This window comes from Mus pahari, chromosome 7 (genome assembly GCF_900095145.1).
Source record: "Mus pahari chromosome 7, PAHARI_EIJ_v1.1, whole genome shotgun sequence".
NCBI classification, from domain to species: Eukaryota; Metazoa; Chordata; class Mammalia; order Rodentia; family Muridae; genus Mus; species Mus pahari.
The window spans coordinates 2276658-2297282 of record NC_034596.1 but is presented as its reverse complement, the minus strand read 5'-3'; the positions used below and the strand labels follow the sequence as shown (position 1 = coordinate 2297282).

Genomic DNA, 20625 nt, shown 5'->3' with positions numbered 1-20625 from the left:
GTGGGGGAGGGGGGACACCCATAGGTCACAGGATGTGGGGGAGGGGGATACCCATAGGTCACAGGATGTGGGGGAGGGGGGACACCCATAGCTCACAGGATGCATTGGTCTGAGAAGGCGGGGATTGCTGAGGTCAGCTGCTCTGCTCAGAGCTTTCCCTTTACAGACACTTTATCATCATCGATGAGAAGAAGTTTCGGGAGATTTGGCTGATGAATGAGGCAGAGGCAAAGGCACTGGCGCAAAGAGCCTTTGATGTGGACAGGATCATCCATTCCCAGCACCTGGGCTTACCCTGGAATATGCCCGACTTGTGGTTCCTGAATAACGTGGGGCCGATTTCCCTGCAGCAGCAGAAGTCAGTCACACAAATACTGGAAGAACTGCTGTTGCAGACAGGTGACGAGAAACGGAGTCATTGAGGTGTAGCGTGGAGGGGCCCTCTGAGATCATAGGTCAGTGCGCCCATGTTACATGGGAACAGCAGGAGCGATGCTCAGTACTGAACCAGTGAGAGGGTTCAGCGGGTAAAGGAGCTTGCCGCCAAGCTTGACTTCAAACCTGAGAACCCATGTGATAGAAGGAGAGAACTGACCTCTGAACTCCACACACGTGGGCCCCCATGTATGAAAAACATACTCTTTCCCCCAGTTATTTTGTTTGTGGTGCTGGGTGCCTCATACACATTAGGCACACTCTGAAGTCACTGTGGTGCAGCTAAGCCCTCAGTTCTATTACCCAATATCTTACTGTCACAAACCCTGGCTTCCTTTCCACACGGGACTGTGTGCCCGAGCTCACTCCGACAGCCCTCTGATCATCCCTGCGGTTGTGTGTACTTTGGGGATTGCATGCGCTGCTGAATGAATAGACTCGCTCATTTGTCCTTTCATTTTCTTTGTTGGATAATTGTTGGGACAGATCGCCCCAAGTGCGTTTGTTGGGTTAGCGGCCTTTGTTATCTTGTTGGAAATTACTACCCAGGGACTTGGTTGTTTCCATATCCTCAGCAGTGTATCCTATCTCCAACTCTCAGGATCTCTCAGGTGGCCAACGCTGGCCTTTCAAACTCCAGATAGCCAAGGCTGGCCTTGAACTCCTGACGCTCCAAGTTCTAGGATTACAGCATATGCCAGCTCATACATATGATCATGTTCTTTGAATAATGGTCCTCACACGGCAGGATTTCTTCAACACTCAGACACGGGTGGCCACAGAGAGGCAGCAAGAGGCCCATTTGCTCCGTCTTGAGAATATATGACTTTTAAAAGTATTCATTTATTTATTTGTGTGTGTGTGTGTGTGTGTGTGTGTGTATGTGTTTGCGCGTCAACGCCACAGCACATATATGGATCAGAGGACAACTCGCAGGAATTGGTTCTCTCCATTTACCTTGTGGGTCCCAGGGATCTAGGTTAGGCTGCAGACTTAGCAGCAAACATCTTTAGTTACTGAGACATCGTATCAGCCATTACAGGAGGATTTGAACTCCCATTTTCTGATTAAAAATTAACAGGGTAAAACATTTTTAATTTTTTAAATTGTAGTTTCTCTTTTTCTATTTTTTTTCTTTGTGTACTTTTTCATTCCTTTAATTACACAAAATTATGTGTGAGTATGTGCTACACACATGAGCCTGAGGAGGCTGGAGGGTGGTGTTGGTTCTCCTAGAGCTGGAGATACAGGCGACTGTGGACTGACAGATGTGACTGCTGGGAATTGAACTCATGACCTCCGGAAGAGCAGTCAGTGCTCTTAACTTCGGAGCCATTTTTCTATCCCTTTTAATTTTAAAGTTTTTTTTTGTTGTTGTTGTTGTTTGTTTCTCATTACGGGTGGTTGAGAACCACCATGTAGTTGCTGGGATTTGAACTCAGGACCTCCGGAAGAGCAGTCAGTGCTCTTAACCGCAGAGCCATCTCACTAGCCCCCCTTTTAATTTTTTTTTGTTTTTTGTTTTTTGTTTTTTTGAGACAGGGTTTCTCTGTATAGCCCTGGCTGTGCTGGAACTCACTTTGTAGACCAGGCTGGCNTCGAACTCAGAAATTNGCCTGCCTCTGCCTTCCGAGTGCTGGGATTAAAGGCATGTGCCACCACGCCCAGCTCCCCCTTTTAATTTTAAAAGAAGTTGTGGTTCAGTTGCTATTAGTATTCCTCTCGGAGGCAGACATTTTGTGCTTTTATTTGGCTTCTTCTGAACCCTGTGGGTTTCACAATCTTGTGACCTGCATGCAGAGCCATCTCCAAAATGCAAATAAACACATTCAAACTCCTGTCTCACTTCACGGCTCATAGCAGGATTCTAAGCATGAGATGACGTTGGGGATCCATCATTCTGCCTGGCAAGGGCTGCCTCCATTCTCCATGCAGGCTCTGATCCGTCCCCAAGTCTGGTTTCTGCACTCAGAAATAGGTGGCCACCAAGAGGCAGCAGGAAGCCCATTTGCTCAGAAAAAGCCATCGATTGCTTCTCAGAGTCCACAAGGACAGGAACTCATCCTCTTAATCCCCTTCTTTCCTTGACCCCCTTGTAGAAGATGAGGCTACGGAGACAGCCATGTCGGAAGACGAGGATTACATGAACCTGCCCAATCAAATTTCAGCAAAAACCACCACAAAGATCCTGATGCTCCTGTGTGATGAGTCGGTAAGGCCTCGGAGGCCCTATGGCCTGGAGCCGGGCCTGCCCAGAGAGGGGGCAGGGGAGTGAGCTTTGCAGAGGCCCGGCCAGCAATGGCTGCTCTCCCAGTGGGCCACTGAAGTGTATTCTGGAAGAATTTCCAGCTCCTTCTGAGAGCAGTGCTGGTTGACAGTAGTGCTGTGCCATGCCTGCCACTAAATCATCTGCTGAGTTTGCCACTCATGTGGCCACACCAGCTGTGGCCTTCTCCAGCTGCATCAGGTCTGCTTCCACTGTCTTGGCAACTAGACTCGGGCTTAGAGCAAGGTCTTGTTGGAGCTGGGTTACTGCGACATCTCGTGGGTGTTCCTGAGATGGCAGCATTCTGAGGTGGTAGGAGGAGCTAAAACGCCGCTCAGCCCCAGTGGTCCTGGGACAGTCAAGGCAGTTTTCTTTGTTGCTTCTGAAGTCACTCCTACTGAGGCAGGCACCCGCTGGCAGAGCCTCTCTGTCGTATGCAGTCAGACAACATGACCAACTCTCTTTGGAGCCCTTCCCGAGTTCCTCAGCTCTGTGGCACTTGGCTTCTCCTCACCCCGCCCCCATCTATGTCGCACACATGTGGCTCACTTTTCCATCGCCTTCTCTCCCCTCTTCAGTGCTTGCTCCTGGGCTCTGTAACTGTTTGGGGGGCTATGGTGCGGCGGGCACCGAGGCTCAGTCTGGTTTAAAGTGAAGACTCAGTTGCTCATCCAGGGATCCAAACTGGGATCTAACTCGGTCATTGGTCTCTCAGGGTGGGGATCAGTGAGGCTCACTGTTAGAGACTGTACTCTGTGGCGTTGTCCCTGGAGAGTCACATATGGATGGTTGCAGACCCCATGCCGTGTTCCTGAAACCTGGCTCTGACTGCGGACACCGTCTTTCTTTCCTCCTCAGGGTTTCCTCATAGAGAGCAAACTACTGAATCTGCTCCACCCCCTGGAGAAGAGTGAATGCTATCTGCTGAGGTTGGACGCCATCTTCTCTGTGAGTCCCACTGGGTGGAGAGGACACGGGGTCGGGGGACAGGGCCTGTTTTCTCAACATTACCCCAAGACTGCACCCATCTCCCAGGCCTCCCTGGCTCACTAGCACTGCCTGCCTTCCACTTCAGATTGGCTTTGGTGCCATGCTCTGTGTGGAGCCCTCCTGACTCTGGGCTTTGGCTGTGTTCTGATGGTTCCAGTTCACTGCAGCTTCCTGGACTCTCTATTAGGCATCCAGGGCTGCTGAGGGGAGCACCCACATTTCTGGGTCAGAGGAGCTTATAGACTATGATGGCCCGAGTTCATGGCCTGCTTGACGAGGCGTCTGAGTGGCCATCTTGTTTTCTCCTCAGGCCCTGGCAATCGAAGACAAGGATGACTTGTACAAGCTGGTAAACTTCTTCCTTCGATACCGAGCCCACCGTTTATCCTCTGCCCAGGTGAGACGGGCAGCTGGGGAGAACATTTCCTTTTGTTCCATTTCTGTACAAGTTTTGCTTCCCCGTGGGGCCTTGCCCTCTTTTCCCCCTGCTTCTGTCTATGGTACAGGCCCTATGTTCTGATGTGACTGGCACCTCCCTCCACCATAGCTGCTTCTCTCGTAGCTGTTTGGGCACTATGCTGGAGTTCAGCATGGACCCTGGACCTGGGGCAGTTGATGGTGCCTATGCCAGGAGTGGCTAATAGCATCGGCTTAGTTATTATTTTTTTCTGTTTGCAAAGGGCAGAATGGGGGATGGAACATTGTTCTCCATTGAGGTCCAAGGGCTCAGTTTTCCTGGGCTTTCCTCAAAGCCAGGCTTTAACCACCGTGAGATATGAGTGCACTGCATCTTGCGCATTCTCCTCCATCACTCTTTCCTATGAAGCAGGACTCGTTTGTAACACCATGAATATTATGTCATAAATGATTTCAGAATGAGATGCAAAGGGAAACTTTGTGGAGAGTCACATCCAAGGTTTTAAGTTTTTAATTTAAAAATCAAAACTAAAAATGGTTTTAATATTGTTAGCACCAGGGTGAGTTTCCTGACAGCCTTCAGAGCTGGGGAGGGGGAGTGGACGGAGAGAGAGGGAGGGAGGGAGGGAGGGAGGGAAGGAGGGAGGGAGAGAGGGAAAAAGAGGAGAAAGAGAGCAAGAGCTGGGGTGTGGCTTATACTTAGCATGTAGGAGGTCCTGGGTTTGATTCACAGCACTACATAAACTATGTGGTAATGTAGGCCTAGGATCACAGCGCATGGGAGGAGGTGGCAGGAAGATCTTAAAGCAGACATGATGTCTGAGGGAGAGTATTTTCAATTAATATCAATGTAAGGATTAGTTTCCTTAATATATAAAGAAAACTAGACCATAGTGCAAAGGAAAGAGTGGGGCAGTCTTCAAGCTCACAGTCTTCCTCCCTCAGACCCTAAGTCAGGGGATTCCAAGTGTGCACCACCATACTTGGACCAGGACAGGCAACCTTCTCCCCCTCCCCTCTGAGACAGGGTTTCTCTGTGCAGCTCTGGCTGTCCAGAAACTGTCTCTAGTCCAGGATGGTCTCCAACCCAGATATCTGCCTGCCACTGCTTCTCAAGTGTGGGGTTAAAGGCGTGGGGTTAAGGCATGCAACGTTTAACATGTGGTCAGCCTTCCCTGTAGGAGGGGAGGACAAGTGAGGCCTGCATAGCAGCCTCTGCCTGTGGGGTTGGCAGTGGAGTGCAGTGTCTGCTAACATAACTGATGTACTGTGCACAGGCACACTCATAACCTGGTGGGAGTCTGATGGCCGTCCCTTCAGTGAGGACAGTTTGACAGCATCAGTCACTTTACAATTCTCCTAGGATTTTATTCAATAGATAGAACACAGTTGACTTCCATCCTTTCTCCTCCCCTCTCCTTCCCTTCCTACCTTCCTTCCTTCCTTCCTTCCTTCCTTCCTTCCTTCCTTCCTTCCTTCCTTCCTTCCTTCCTTCCTTCCTTCCTTCCTTCCTTCCTTCCTTCCTTCCTTCCTTCCTTCCTTCCTTCCTTCCTTCCTTCTTTACTTCCTGAATCCCTACCCCCTTTCTCTTTCTTTCTGTGATTTTTGAGACAGGGTCTTAGGTAGCTCAGGCTAGTCTCAAACTCTATGTAGTCGAGGATGACCTTGAACTTCTAAATCTCCTACTTCCACCTTCCCAAGTGGTGGGATTAAGGTATAAGAATACTCTGCTCAGTGCAGTTGAAACTGTATGTTTATTATAGTGTTTAATTGCAGCATTATTTCAAATAGAAGACTGGGAGCTGCAGCTTTCCATGCTTAGGGAATGTATTTAATAATTCATGGTGTTCTCTCATAATGGGACAGGAGGAAGACGATTTAAATTTGAAAATTTTTACCAGGATCGATTCTATATTATGTATGAGCCAAAGGGGTATTTACAGCATTGGAGCATGTGACCAGCAGTGCAGAGAACACCTGTGGACTGGATTAGAGATGGAACACAGCTCTCATTCCAGAGCCTGTCCACTCCTTACTCACTTGCCTTCTGTCTTTATGTAAATGCATCTGTCTTTGTCAGGGTTTCGATGGCTGTGATGAAACACCATGACCCAAAAGCAAATTGGAGAGAAGAGTTTATTCAGCTTACACTTCCACATTGTACTCCATCATTGAAGGAAGTCAGGACAGGAACTCAAAGAGGGCAGGAACCTGGAGGCAGGAGCTGATGCAGAGGCCATGGAGGGTGCTGCTTACTGGCTTGCTCAGCTTGCTTTCTTATAGAACCCAGGACCACCGGCTTAGGGAGGGCCCTGCCTCCCCTATTGATCACTAATTGAGAAAATGTCCTGTAGCTGGATCTCATGGAAGCATTTCCTCACCTTAGGCTCCTTCATCTCTGATGACTCTAGTTTGTGTTAAGTTGACACACAGCCTATCCACAGGTACAGCGGCTATCTACAGGTTTTTTAGACACTTTGCTAATTCCTTCTCTTGTTTCTCATTGTGTGTTTGGGTGTATCCAGACCATAGTCAACCCTGTACCTCTCTCCAGGTCAGTTCCTCCATTCATAACAATGTGGAGCAGACAAGCCTGATGTCAGCGCTGGAGCGTCTGAGCCTAATGTCCCAGACAGACAAGGGAAGCATGGCGTCAAAATCAGATCAGGAGCCCCCAGAGCAGGACGAGGAGCAGGAAGGTGACAACGCGAGCCTCACGAGCAGGGGGTCGGAAGGGCAGGAGGACCTATCTTCACCCAGGTTCATCCACCCCAATGATGTTCTCAAGATTCTGGAGGCCTTTGTCACGGGGCTGAAGAAGCCTAAGTATACAGTGGTACAGGGGTGATGGAGGGCTTGCTGGGGACACGGTGCTGGGACATAGTCAGTGTCAAGTCAGAGGAGAAATGACTGTACACATACACATACATACATACACATGTGCATACACATATACATATAGGCACATACACACATACATATACATAAATACAGATGCACACATGTATACACACATGCATACACATACACATATACATACACGTGTACACATGCATACAAAAATGCATATACAACATATACACACACATATGCACACATGCATACACACATACACACATACATATACACACATGCATACACACATGCACACACACATACACATACATACATATACACACATACATACATATACGCACATACACAATGCATACACACATACATACATACACACATATATACACATATACACATATACACATATATACATATATACACATTTATATACATGCATAAACACATATATACACATATATATGCACACATGCATAAAAACATGTATACACACGTACACATATATCCACATGCACAAATGCATACATATGCATACACATATACACACATATACATACACACATAGACATATACATACATACATACACACATAGACACACACACAAATGTGACTGGCATTGCCTGGGTGGCAGGTAGAAACAGGCCCTACTTTAACTTCCAGCGATGCTCGGCCAGTACTGAAACTGAAGAAAGAGACTCGCGATAACTCTAAGGACACGGAGTACTGGGAATCCCTGGCTGCGGTTATCCCTTTCTCCAAGCAGAACCTCTGGGATGCGCTGTACAAGGCCTTGGAGAAATACTAGTCAGCATCAGGGCCCGGAAGGACAGGGAGCTGGGCAGTCTCCAGGGGTGATCCTGCCCATTAGCCTGGGAGGAAGGGAAGTGTCCCAGGTTTTCCTCTGCTCTCAGCCAGAGCAGAAACACCGAGGGGCTGGCTTCTCATCAGTAGAGGATGGAAGACGGAGCTGTCCTCCACTTAACCTGCTTCCTGTATCCCACCCCTAGCCTCGTGCTGACCCAGAGGGCAAGGCTGCTGATGGAGAACGAGTCCCTGGAGCAACAGAATGCAGAGATGCAGTCCCTGCTGCAGCAGTATCTCCAGGCCAAGGTAGGTGCTGGGGCCCTGGGCCCGACTCAGATCAGAAACCACACCGCAGGAGGCGGCACTGCTGGCAAGGCTGTGGGTACTGCTGGCTGTCCTGGCAAGGTCCTGTGACTGTCCCGCTGGGGTCACGGCCTTGGGTCACTCTGCTCTGACCGCTCTCTTGTTTTTTAACTTTAATTCTTTCAGCTAGTGTGTCAGGTAGACTAGGCTAGCCTCAAACTCTATACGTAGCTAAGGATGGCCCTACACTTCTGATATTCTGCTCTTCCTTTCTTTTTTCCTCTTCTTCTTCTTCTTCTTCTTCTTCTTCTTCTTCTTCTTCTTCTTCTTCTTCTTCTTCTTCTTCTTCTTCTTCTTCTTCTTCTTCTTCTTCTTCTTCTTCTTCTTCTTCTTCTTCTTCTTCTTCTTCTTCTTCTCCTCCTCTTCTCTCTCTCTCCAGTATCTCTTTCCATACATAGCCTCGGTTATCCTGGAACTCACTATATAGCCCAGACTAGCCTCAGATTCATAGAGATCCATCGTCTATGGATCCTGAAGGCTGGTATCAAATGCGTTCTTCACCATACCTGGCCAGAATTATTCTTTTTTAAAACAATACCGAGTCCAGAAGTAGTTTCTGGGCTGCAGGCCCCCTCCCCCACCCTTGTACCCTCTAACAACCTGCAGGGCAGGAACTCTCCTCCCTGGTTCACAGAGAGACGCAAGCTTGGGGACTTGGTGAGGCTGCTACAGCTCTGACCTTCCCAGGATCTGACTCAGGGTCCCCGTGAGTGGGGAGCCGATTCCGTGCTGTCAGAGGTGTCCAGTGATAACCATAGCTTGTTCCCACGGACTGGCCAGAGGAGGAAGGAAAAGTCCCTGTGACCTGGCTGCACACACTCTGTGGCTGTGGTGGGATGCTTCAGGGTGGGGCTGGGGCCAAGATGGTCGTGACAGTCTCTAGTCCCTTGTCTAGCCACAGAGGACATACGACTCCAGGCTGATCTCAGGTCCACACCTAGAAGGTGGATGGGGTGAATCTTGGTATCATGATGGCCTGCGACAGGACTCAGATGTTTGGGGACATATGGCCCCTGTGTCTATGGATTTGTCTGTGCACAAGAGGATGGAGATGATGGCTAGAGGCAAGGCTAGACTGAGAAAGCAGCAGGCGGGGGCTTATGGGGGATGAGTGGGGAGTGTGAAGAAGAGTGCTCCTGGGAGCACTAGCTGGATCCAGACAGAAAGTCCTGACATCCTCCAGGGACCCTGACACCTCCAGGGACTGGGACTCTGGGAGAATCAGCATGTGAGCTCTCACGGAGGGCAAGAACACGACCTTCACCCTTTAATTTCCAGGTAAACACGGAACTGCAGATCCCGCCAACTCAGGGCTTCCGGATGCCCTCAAAATAAAGAAGGGTCTTCAAAGCCTGGTGTCATGGGGTCCGCACCTATCTCCTCAGAGCCAGAGCCACCTGGGGTTTTCCGTCAAAACAAGGCAGTGGTGCTCCCTGCGGCTCTAATAAAGCCTTTGAAAGCATAGGCAGAGTGCCATGAAAGAGGCCAAGGCTGCATGGACAGGGGCCCCCTGCCCTACTAGGCTCAGACCGCGGTGAGACCAGCACCAGGTCCCTTCCTGTCCTTGGGAAGGTGCCAGTCACTATGGGTGGAGGCTGGGGCTTTGGAGTTGCATAACTTCACATCGTCCCCAGACTGAAGGAAGTTCTCCATGCTTTGGGGCCTCTGGGTCTACCATGGTGTGTCCTCTGGGCACAGCCGAGGCTGGCAGCCCTGTGCCTGAGGCCCACCTTAAATGCCGCTTCACAAGATGTTACCCACAAGAGCTTTACCATTCCCTCCCACACCCCAAACCTATCCTTCCCTGCTCCACTTCTGTCTCGGAGTTTGATTTATTTTATTGAGGGAGAGAGAGAAAAAAATCACACTCAAGAAAGGAACAGCAGCCAGCAGGCTCGCAGAGGCAGAAGGGCAGTGCTTTACGTGTACCCTCGGGTGTGGCTGCCGGCAGGAAGGACAGGGTAGCCAGTCTTCAGGATGGACAGTACACTGGATACACGCTTGGAGCTTGTGTACTAGCTGACACATACTGGCCTAGGCAGAGGCAGCCCTGGGAAGTGATGGGAAGCCCGAGGCTAAGCTGCCAACTGACTGTGAGAGAGAGGCGGAGCCAAGAGGAGAGCATGTGCTGCTGCTGCTGCTGCTGCTGCTGCTGCTGCCGCCACTGCTGCCTCGCTCAGGATGCTCTGCAGAGAGGTGTGTCGCCTCTGCTGGCATTTCTGGTGTTTTCCACGTGTTCCTACTTATCAGAGCCTTGGGCACTGCCCCATGTTCCTTGGTTAATTTCACTGGAGCCTTAACACAAGATTTGGAAAGCACAGGGAGGGTTGGGCCACTACCACTCTTGGGGCTGGGCAGAGGAACCTGTTACCTTAGAAGGCGAAACAGGAGGGTATCTGGTTTTGGAAGCCAGCTGTGCCCCAACCCCAGGCAAACAACAGTTTGGGTGTGGAGTGGGGATGGAAGCCCAGCAGGCAGGCAGGCAGGGGCGGGAGGGCTCCTCAGGGAGGTGGGGGAAGGCAAACTACGCAGCAGCCCCTGGAGGCATGCTGGAGCGGGCTGGGGTGGTGCACGCTTCAGGCCCCTAGGAGCTTCTTGACCATGTAGCCTGGGAGGCTGTAAAGGAAGAGGGCCAGCATGAGCAGCCCGAGCAGCGCTAGCACAATCTTGATGATCAGCCACTTGTACCGGGTGCAGATGAGGTACTTGATAGATTTGAGTGGGTTCAGGAACCAGACGAACGCAGTGTCAGGCCGGCTAGGGTGGGGGGAAGACGGGAGGGCTGGTCAGATAACCAGCAGGAGCCACACACGGCTCCCACCTTTCTGTCTTCCCACACTGAGTGCTAGAGCCAGGGTGGAGCCCTGATCTAGTATCAGATTGCCAGCTTCTAGACCCTGTCTTCTCGGGGAGACCTCGCTGCCCCAGCTCTGCCCTGAACCTAGGTGGCAGATTTGTCAGGGACTCAGCCCCCGATTGCTTGCAGTGATGAATCGAGGCAGACCTTGGTATTGCAGGCCACGCACATCCTTCCCGAGATCAACTACATAGTACATCATGCAGGCTTCTGTCTCCCCATATTCTCAGGAAATTAGAATTGCTCAACTTCCCGCCTTCCCTCCTTTCTCGACCCCTTCCTCCCTCCCTCTCCCTTCCTCCCTTCCTTCCTTTTTTGGGACATGGTCTCAATTAGCCTAGGCTGGCCTTTTATTCACCATGTAGCCAAGGATGACTTTTGAGTTCTTATCTGCCTGCTTCTACCGGCTGAGGGCTGGGGTTCCAGGCATGCCTCACTACCGCTGGCTTCTGTAGCCCTGGCCATTGAACCCAAGGCTTCACAAATGCTGGGAAGGTATTCCACCCACTGAGCTCCATCCCTGGCCATCAAACCCCCACTTTATGATAGACCCACAGATAATGTCCTAGGCAAACGCAGCTTGAGCGCCGTGCTTCACTCTCCACGACTTGCCCGCCATCAGGGGGCTAACCTGCTCTGCCTTCTGGAGAGTTCCTTGGTCAGGTCCCCTTGTCAGCCTCTACTGTCTGCAGTTTGTGTCACAAGATCAGCAGGCCCCATAAAATGTCACAATATCAAATTAAAGTGTTGGATATACCCTGGTGCGTGTGCATGCCAGTGCGCACACCTGTGCACGCACGGGAGGTCAGAGAGAGGCTGTACAACTCCACTTAAGCTAGGATCTCTCACTGATCTGGAGCTAGTCTGGGCCCAGGAAGCCCCAGAAATCCTCCAATGTTTACCTCCAACAGTGCTGGGGACACAGGCTCAGTACAACCGTGCCCTAGCTTTCTTGTGAATGCTAGGGACTTGAACTGGGGTCCTCGCGCTTGCTTTGCAAGCGCTTTTGACTGAGCTACCTCCCTAGCCTCTGATAGACATTCCCAACAGCTACCCCTCATCTTTCAGAGGATGCGGGCCATGACCCCATTGTAAGAGGGGAATCAGGGGAGGGATGTGGGTCCAAGTTGCCCGAGTTTCTATCCCCAGATACTGAGGTCAGGTTAGACCCCCTTGAACCTTAGTTTCTTCGTCTGTAAGATGCTTTAACTGGAATTCCTACTTTCTGGACCTAGGGAAGCAGTGAACTGAGAACATGCTGGTGAATCTCAAAGCCTGCAGGGACATGGTTCTCGGCTGATGTCAGCTTGACTGTTTTCCCTGGGGGTAGGAACCAGCTGTATCCAAGGAGGCTTCTTACACAAGGAGGAACTGTTTCAGAACAACCTGCTAACCCTAGACAAACCCCGCCCCCTGTACCACCCCGCCCCCTGTACCACCCCGCCCCCTGTACCACCCCGCCCACACCTCAGCTTCCTCTGGCCCGTGGAATGGGAGTAGAGTCCCAGAGTAACACTGTTGCAGCTGGTGGACACTAGACTGGCACTTTGGCACCTAGGCTGGAGACCCAGGGCCACCTAGCCAGGTGACCTTGGACAAGCTATGTCACCTCTCTGGCCCAATAATATAAAAATTATAAGAGCCATTTCTGGTTCTGATTAGAGTATGATTACATTTAAAGTTTGAAAGTTTGCAATGTGTGTTTATGTGGATACACATATGTGCTTGTGTTCTTCTGTGCGTGCTTCTGTGCATGTGTGCACTGTGTGTACACATATGAACTTATACGTGTATCTGTTGAGTGTGTCCCTGGTGCCGGCCCGCCCTTGTCTAGAGGCAGAAGGAAGAAGTACCAGGCCCAGGTGGCTGCAGGGCTCAGGCCCCGAGGAGCTTCTTGGCCAGGTAGCCAGGCAGAGAGTAGAGAAACAGGGCAAAGAGCGCCAGGAGGAGGAGGAGTAGCAGGAGTTTGAGGAGTAGCCAGCGGTAGGTATGCCACAGGACGTAGCGGGCAGACTTGAGAGGGTTCAAGAACCAGATGAAGCTTGTGTCAGGCCGCCTGGAGCATTGGGAAGAGCAGACAAGGAAAATGACAGGAGGGTGGGCAGTGGCCTGGGGAGAGACCTCCACCAAGCAGGAGTTTCTGGCACCAAGTCTGGCCACCTCTGGAGTGCTTGCACTGCCTTTGTCAAAAACTAGGAAGAACCCATATCACTATCGGACTTGGGGGCTGGGCTTCCCGGGAAAGGAACAGCTTTCTTTGCAGATGGGCTTCCTTTGGTTCAGAGGGAAGAGGTAGCTTTGGGGTTGAAGGAAGGGTCTCCTCCATGATGGGGCTGTGGGCCAGGAGGGAACCAAGTAGTTGCCTGTGAAGTAAGGGCAAGACGACCAGAAGGGTCTGGGCCCTTTTCTCTTTTCGGCTCCCATGGTGTGGTGTGATTGGGGGTCTAGGTAGGCGGGCACTCACTTGGGTTTTTCTAGGGGGTCAGGTTCATTGCGAGCCAGGCCCACAGGATTCTTCTCTGCCTCCTCTGCAGTGAGTAGGTGTAGCTCCGCCTCCACTTTGCCCTGAAGGAAAGAAAAGAGTCCCAGTGTCTGACCAGTCCACAGGGCTAGGTATCCCAGCCTGGGCCCTGTGGGTCGGATCCCAAGCAGGAAGTACCCACCGTGAGCTCAAACTCATCATTCTCATTGCGGGCCAGGAGGGGCCACCAGCCTTTGACACGTTTCTGTTTAAAGATGGAAACCAGGGGCACGTCCACCTCCCCGGTGGCCATCTCCATGGTGCACTGCTTGGCTGTCTTAGCGCCCCTCGGGAACCGGTTCAGGTCCAGCTCGATAGCCCCTGTGGCAACATCGGAGTCAATCTCGGGTGAGCGTGGCGGGGCTGGGGACTTCCCCCTTCCCCCACTCCCCCCCTCCGCTTCCTTCTTTTCCACTCCCACTTTTGTTTTGCTCAGGCCCTTGCTTAGTTTAGAGTGTCTCTAGGCATCTTCATCCTATTCAGGCTATAGTGCATCCACTGATGTCTTACCAAACCCAGGCTTGCAGATGCAGATAGAGTTTGGTGCAATCTGAGACCCGGGGAAATCTGCCTCCTTAGAGATTCTTGCTGGTTTCCCATCAGCATTTACCTCGATTACCTGGTGTGCCCACTACACCTTGCTGTTCCCATTATGACCCCAACAAGCAACTGGGAAGATTCTTGGAGGGGCAAGATTCCCACTTGGTATCTCTGGCTCTGAGGACTAGGTGACCCCTCCCATGGACTCAGCCCACCCACCCCTGCCCCTCAGCTCTGGGCTCTAGGCCTGTCTCTGCTCTGCACCCAGGAAGTCGTCAGCCGAGAAGTGGTCAGCGTCCCAGATCTGCAGGGTGAGCCTCGCAGGGATCTTGTACTCCGTCTCATCCCAGGAGAACATAGACTCCTTCTTGGACATAACGATCTTCTCTTCGGCCGCCAGGTAGTCGAAGGGGAAGAGGTACCTCCAGTTGAAGTTACCCTCCCCTGTGAGGGAGTGATAGTGGACGTCTGTGTCCTGTTTGTCCTCCTGCTGGCCCTTCAGCCACCTGCTGGGAGGAGTCACCTGCTCCAGCTCTGTGGCCACACCTCGAGGGTCCCTTCCTACCCCAGGATCCCCTTCTCCCAGGAAAGCAGACATGCCCAGTTCAGCCTCCCGCAGGGCGGTGACTGTCACCCACCCCCTCACAAATATATCACTGGACTTCTCTCCTGTGAAGAAATCGTCATCTTCCAGGACCACCTCGTCTGTGTTCCACACGATGACCCGCAGCTCGTACCTGGACGTGTGGAGAAGCCCATCAGCAGCCTGGGGTAGCTTGTCCCAGGATCTGGGGCCGGGTTAGGGCTGGGTCTCTCATGTGCTAGCAAGAGAAGTCCCGGGAGACTTGAGTGGGCTGAGAGAGTTGGGGAGGAGACTACAAGGAGGTTTCTGTCCAGTTGTGGCCTGGTGGGTCAAACAACAGGGTTCCTCAGGGGGAACCAGCCAGTCTGGAGTAGACACCCATGAACACTCCTGGGTTGTGGGGCTAAGATAGGAGGAAGGAGAGGAGTGTGGCCATGCACAGCCATCCCCATGCAGGGGGGCTGCTACCATGAGGCAGGGAGCACACTCTGTCCGTGTGTGTCTACAGTCGGGAGCCGTGTTCTATTTCTAAGAAATTCCGAGTGAAGCCCAGTGGCCCGAAGTAGAAGCCCACGGACTCTGGGTTCCTTTATGTCCTCGTCCTCAAAGAGGATGTCCCCTTTGAGTTTCAGTTGAAACTACAAATGAGGTGGTTACATTTCAACCATTATGCGTGAGGTTCATAGGTGGGCATGTGGTTCTCTGGAACAGAGCTGGGGTTCCCCCTTTGTGGTCAAGCCTGGAACAGAAGGCTAACAGCCTCAGGCTGGAGGTTGCTCCAGGCAGAGCTGGCTGCATCATTTGCTTGTGGCCAGAGTATAATGGAAATACCGGCCCCAATCCCAGGTTAAAAATCCTCGAGAAACAAGGGGTAGTTCAGGGCTAGAGTATTTGACTAGTATGCAGGAGACTGTAGGTTCAGTCCCCAGTACTGTCATTAAGAAATCAAGGATGGCAACATCAGGGTTGGAAAACAAGAACACAGATAGCTTTGTACGCCCAGAGGGTGGCCCCGAACCCAGGGACTGATGACATGGATCGGGCAGTGACAATCCCGACACCTTATTCAGTGTGATACTCATCCCCAGGAGCCAAGACTACCTAGGTGGGACAGGTGGCTTGGCCCCCTCCACCCCACCACCTCTGGTCTTTTTCAGGCAGTCACCTGGAAGAAAGGCTGGTAAAATGTGAGAGTGGTACGGAACAGGCTCTGATAGGCTCTTCTGTGTGCCTGTAGGAGTGTGTGTGTGTGTGTGTGTGTGTGTGTGTGTGTGAGAGAGAGAGAGAGAGAGAGAGAGAGAGAGAGAGAGAGAGTTGTGAGTGCACGTGGCTTTGAGGAGTGGCTATGTCTTTGTGAGGGGTGGAAGAGGGTGCGGGGTGTGGGTCATCACATTCACTGTGGGCAGAGTAGGTGGTGCCCCACTTAGAGCAGGCCAAGAATCATGGGTTGGTCTGTTTCTCCCCCAGAAGGGCCTGGCCACACCTGAGACCCTGGAGTCGTGACTAATCCAGACTGCCTTCTGCCTGAAGGACGGTCTAGGCTGTGGTGGGAAGTAGATGGGACGGGGTGAGGGGATGGTGCCTGTGCCCAGGCAGCTCACTTCTTGGGTTTCCTGGGGGATATATCCAGAGGTGTCCCAGGGGCCGGCATGTCCATGGGGAACATGTCCACCCACAGCTCCAGGCGGCCCTGAGGAAGAGAGGGATGTGGCAGATGTCTGAGTGACAATTTTCCTTCTGCTCCTGGCCTAGCTAAAGGTGCATGCCATCAGTTTCTAGCTTTGGATGCTAGGATGTCTTATAATGTCACCAATAGCTGGGGACAGCTTCTGGGGTGGGGAGCCGACAGTCTCATGTGGGTCTGAGAACCACTTTTGCCATTCAAGTTGGCCTCAGTGGGACAGTATGTGGGAATACAGGGGGACACAGGGACTATTGTGAACCCCATTTCTATCCTTAGGATTGCAGCCTTGTGCACATCACCTGCTCAATGCCTGGCTTGTCAGGGTTAAGCAGTGGCCTGGTCTCCACGTGTTCTGGTACAAGGCGGCAGCCCACCCGGGGGATGTCCTCCCAGTGTCTCAGAGCAGACAGTGCCACGTGCTCATCTGTGGGCTTCCTCTGACCTGTGGAAGCCAGTGGATCAGGTGTATACACCTGGCCTCTTCAGAACCAGGGGCCCTATATGGGGGCCACGGGCTTAGGAGAACAAAGCTCCGAGCTGTGACAAAGCCCCGAGTCTACCTCACCTTTGTTTTATTGCTGGGGAGAAAGACACTGAGGAAGGCCAAGGCCTCAGCTACACCTCAGGCTCCAGAGAGACCCATGGCCCCGACTTACCAGGCTCAGGGAAGTTGGACAGGGACCCCTGGTGTGTTGTGAAATGGAGAGACAGAGGAGGAGAAACCCCTTCTGTGGAGGTCTAAGTTCTCCCGCACAGACCCTTCTCCAGCCGCTGGGAAGTGCCTCAGGGACAGAGAGGAACAGGGCGGGTAGGGGGTGGGGTGGGGCTTGGTCAGAGACCTGGGCCCACACCATTGCTCTGCCTCTGTAGGTACGTGAGTCTGGGCAAGTCACCCAACTGGAACTTGTTGGGTCTCAGTTTGCTCTTCTGTAAAATGGCTTCTTTTCCTCACCCATGGGGATGAATGAAAGAGAAAGAGGGGAGACAGTGTGTGACATACAGGAGAAGGTGTCAGGGCAGTGGCTGGGCAGACTGGAGTGGGTTCTGGGGTATAGAGTACAGGGTCACCAGAGGACATCTAGAAGTCCCCCATAGAGAAGTGTGGCTCTCTGAAACCCCACTGAAGCCCCCGGAGGAGGGCCAGTCAGCTGCTTCCAATGTCCCTTACCATTCTCATCCTCTATCTCTGAAGGCCCCGTGAAGACACGGTTGGCAACCCTCACTCTCCCATGGGGACCAAAGTGGGGGCCGTCCACTTTGCCCTCTTTGCAGAGGCGTGTCAGGATCTGGCTGGGCTTCATGGGGTCCCTCCAGATATTGTAGCCATGTCTGTGGGTGGGAGGAGACACAGGCGTGAAGCCGTTCAGGCTGGGGCGTCCCAGACCCTTCTGACTACTCCTCCACAACTGGCCGTTGCCCACACCAGCAATGGGCCTCCAGCAGCTTCACCCAAGATAGATACTAGGGCCGCTGGGGGCTGGTCCTTCTACTTTGTCTTTGTCTTTGACATCGAGTGCTTCCCAACCAACCAACCACCCCATCATCCCTCAAGGGCTCTTGTGAGGCATCAGGTAACCAGAGAAGGAGAGGACCTGACCAGGGTAGAGACCTTTCCAGATCCTCTAAGGGCTTTCTTTATCCACTGCCCTGACCCGTCCCTTTCTTCTTTCCCCATGCTGACTCCTTTGTCCTGGAATCCCTTCTATATGGCATCGTGGAGTAGTCAGGCCCGGCCCCTGAAGCTGCACTTAGTGTGTAGGTGAAGGCACGCCCTTGACTGAAACCCTAGCATGTTTACCTTTCCAAATCACCACCTGGAATCTTGTCTTAGTGTTAAGATGCAGCTGTGCAGCAGACATCCCGTCCCTTCCCAATCCCTGCCCCCAGCCTGTCCCTAGCCCACCAGTGACCGGCCCCACTCTGTTCTCGCACATGGAATAGGTCTGCGCGATGCCGCAGGTGGCACGGTGCTTGCTGTAGAAGCGGTTTTCCAGGTCAATCTTGGTTTCTCCAATGAGGTCATCAGTGCCCACCAGATCCCAGTCGTACACTGCTACTGTCAGCATGGACTCCATGGGGAAGGAGGCCTCGATGTCAAAGGACCTGTTGGAGGGGGTGTTAGGAAGGGGGTTCAGGTCGAGATGGGCAAGGGGTGAGGACTGGACGGAGGGCCAGGGGGGTAGAGAGGGCAGCTCGAGGCCTTACTTCCCAAAGACTGGGTTGAGCTGCTTGGAGATGTAGTTCTCCTTGTCTCGGATGTCGGTCTTGCCTAACTTGATGGCAATATAGGGGTCGGCTTTGCCATTGATGTCGGCCGGGTGCAGGTCTGTGGCCTAGGCAGGGTAAGTAGTGCCTAAGCAGACTCATGGTGCCCTCACCACACACCCGAGGGTCCCATGATGTTGAGAAGTGGGGACAGAAGTCTCACTGGGTGGTACTAGGGAAGTTGCTGCCTTTTGTCACCAGGGCTGGCCTTCCTCTCTAGAAACATGGGGACTAGGCCCGTGGATCCTTCTAATGCCTTGAAGCCGTCCCTCCAGCAGGCGACCTGGGGGCCTGCAGGGAGGGGATGCAAAGGGAGCCTTACCCGGACCACATAGATTCGGACCAGCACATTGATGGGGTCATTGCTCGGGATGCCCTGGAACATTCCGTAGGTGGGGTCATAGCCAGCTTCTCGAGATACATCCTCTGGGAGTGGCACTTTGTACACACAGAGGGAGCCCTGGAGCACGGCACGGGGTTGTCAGGCTGCAGATGTACCTGGACAGGGCCAGCTGGCCAACGGCGCAGGGACACGCCGTGACCAGGCCTTAACACTGCAGCTGCCGGACCATGGGCAGGGTAGGATTTCAGAGGCAGTGGGGAGGGACGTACGGGAATGAGCTTGTGTGTGTGTGGGGTTAATGGCTGGGCCATGCTCCTTGCCTGACCTTGAATCGGCCTACTATGCGCTCCTCCTCTGTGGAGCCGTCCTCATCATCCCCCGTCTTGCCCCTCAACAGGTTGAAGGTATGCAGCCAGTCCTCAAAGCTGTCAAACTCTGACTCCAGCTCCTTGGGGTACACCTGGGTAGGACAGGCTGTCAGGCCTCAGGCCAGCATCCTGCCCCATCTTCTGCCTCCCACCCGTCATCTGGACAAGGTCTACTCCCAGACCCTCACCTTAAGCTCATCAATCTTGGCTTTCTTCTTCTCAGGAGCCTCTGATCCCTGGCCAGGGCCAGGGCTCTGGTTTTTCTTCTTTTTCTCCTCCTTTGCAGCTCTGGACTTCTCCTTGCTCTTCATTGGTCCCTTCAGGCCTGGCCCAAAGTAGAAAAGGAAGCCCTAGTCAACCCAGGGCTGTGTAGGGCAGGAAGGGCCAGAGCAGGAAGGCCTGAGCCCCAGACCCAGCTCCACCACCCTTTTCCCATTTAACTTTGGGGTCTCAATGCATTCCCCAAGGAGCTGCAGACAGCAGGTCATGCCTGAGACAGGGCACAGGCAGGGAGAGCAGGGGAGGGGTTGGATCTGGATTCAGGCAACCGAGGCCGCGTGGTCCTCTGAGGCCCCCCTAGTTCTCTAGGTTTATGTTAACAAGGCTGCTTCCTACTAGCATTCCCAAGCAGAATCCTATGGGACCCCAGGCCTAAGTGCTATTGTCACAAGGAAATCATTTATATAGTATTTTCTTTGAAAAATTGGTAACACCAGTGCTTGGGGAGATGGCTAAGAGGGTGGAATAGCTAGCTACCTGAGTGTGAGGACCTGAGTTTGAACCCCGAAATTCATGTAAAAGTTGGATGGTAGCGGCAGTGTGTATGATCCCAGAACACCTATGGGGGAATGGGAGGTAAAGACAGGAGAGTCCCTGGAAGCTCCCAGGCCAGCTAGCCTGGTGTACACAGAGGCAGTGAGGCCACCTAGCCTGGTGTACGCAGAGGACGTGAGGCCACCTAGCCTGGTGTACGCAGAGGCAGTGAGGTCACCTAGCCTGGTGTACGCAGCGGCAGTGAGGCCAGCTAGCCAAGTGTACGCAGAGGCAGTGAGGCCAGCTAACCTGGTGTACACAGCGGCAGTGAGGCCAGCTAGCCTGGTGTACGCAGAGGCAGTGAGGTCACCTAGCCTGGTGTACACAGCGGCAGTGAGGCCAGCTAGCCTGGTGTACACAGAGGCAGTGAGGTCACCTAGCCTGGTGTACGCAGCGGCAGTGAGGCCAGCTAGCCTGGTGTACGCAGAGGCAGTGAGGTCACCTAGCCTGGTGTACGCAGAGGCAGTGAGGCCACCTAGCCTGGTGTACGCAGCGGCAGTGAGGCCAGCTAGCCTGGTGTAC

At 52.8% G+C, this 20625-nt stretch overlaps 2 protein-coding genes across 4 annotated transcripts in view; one reads left to right on the top strand and one right to left on the bottom strand.

The window, feature by feature from the left end:
• Positions 1-9548, top strand: part of Drc1 (dynein regulatory complex subunit 1) — a 32767-nt gene extending 23219 nt beyond the window's left edge. The window contains exons 10-17 of one of the 3 annotated variants that reach the window (XM_021202506.2): positions 167-399; positions 2535-2647; positions 3560-3649; positions 4002-4088; positions 6663-6934; positions 7623-7766; positions 7970-8072; positions 9408-9548. In XM_021202506.2, coding sequence (XP_021058165.2) covers positions 167-399; positions 2535-2647; positions 3560-3649; positions 4002-4088; positions 6663-6934; positions 7623-7766; positions 7970-8072; positions 9408-9464 — 1099 coding nt within the window. In that variant the 3' untranslated portion in view covers positions 9465-9548. Of the gene's footprint in view, positions 1-166; positions 400-2534; positions 2648-3559; positions 3650-4001; positions 4089-6662; positions 6935-7622; positions 7799-7969; positions 8073-9407 lie in introns of those variants that run through there. The other 2 variants (XM_029540979.1, XM_029540980.1) reach the window with 2 other exon arrangements.
• A 1157-nt stretch (positions 9549-10705) lies between these two features.
• Otof (otoferlin) overlaps positions 10706-20625 on the bottom strand; it is a 95590-nt gene continuing 85670 nt past the window's right edge. Inside the window, exons 34-46 of the mRNA XM_021202511.2 lie at positions 19479-19615; positions 19248-19382; positions 18902-19039; positions 18520-18647; positions 18247-18417; positions 17483-17643; positions 16614-16756; positions 16232-16320; positions 14686-14784; positions 14312-14553; positions 13650-13828; positions 13451-13551; positions 10706-10886 (exon numbers count right to left, since the gene is read on the bottom strand). Of these exons, the coding sequence (XP_021058170.1) occupies positions 10706-10886; positions 13451-13551; positions 13650-13828; positions 14312-14553; positions 14686-14784; positions 16232-16320; positions 16614-16756; positions 17483-17643; positions 18247-18417; positions 18520-18647; positions 18902-19039; positions 19248-19382; positions 19479-19615 (1904 nt within the window). The remainder of the gene's footprint in view (positions 10887-13450; positions 13552-13649; positions 13829-14311; positions 14554-14685; positions 14785-16231; positions 16321-16613; positions 16757-17482; positions 17644-18246; positions 18418-18519; positions 18648-18901; positions 19040-19247; positions 19383-19478; positions 19616-20625) is intronic.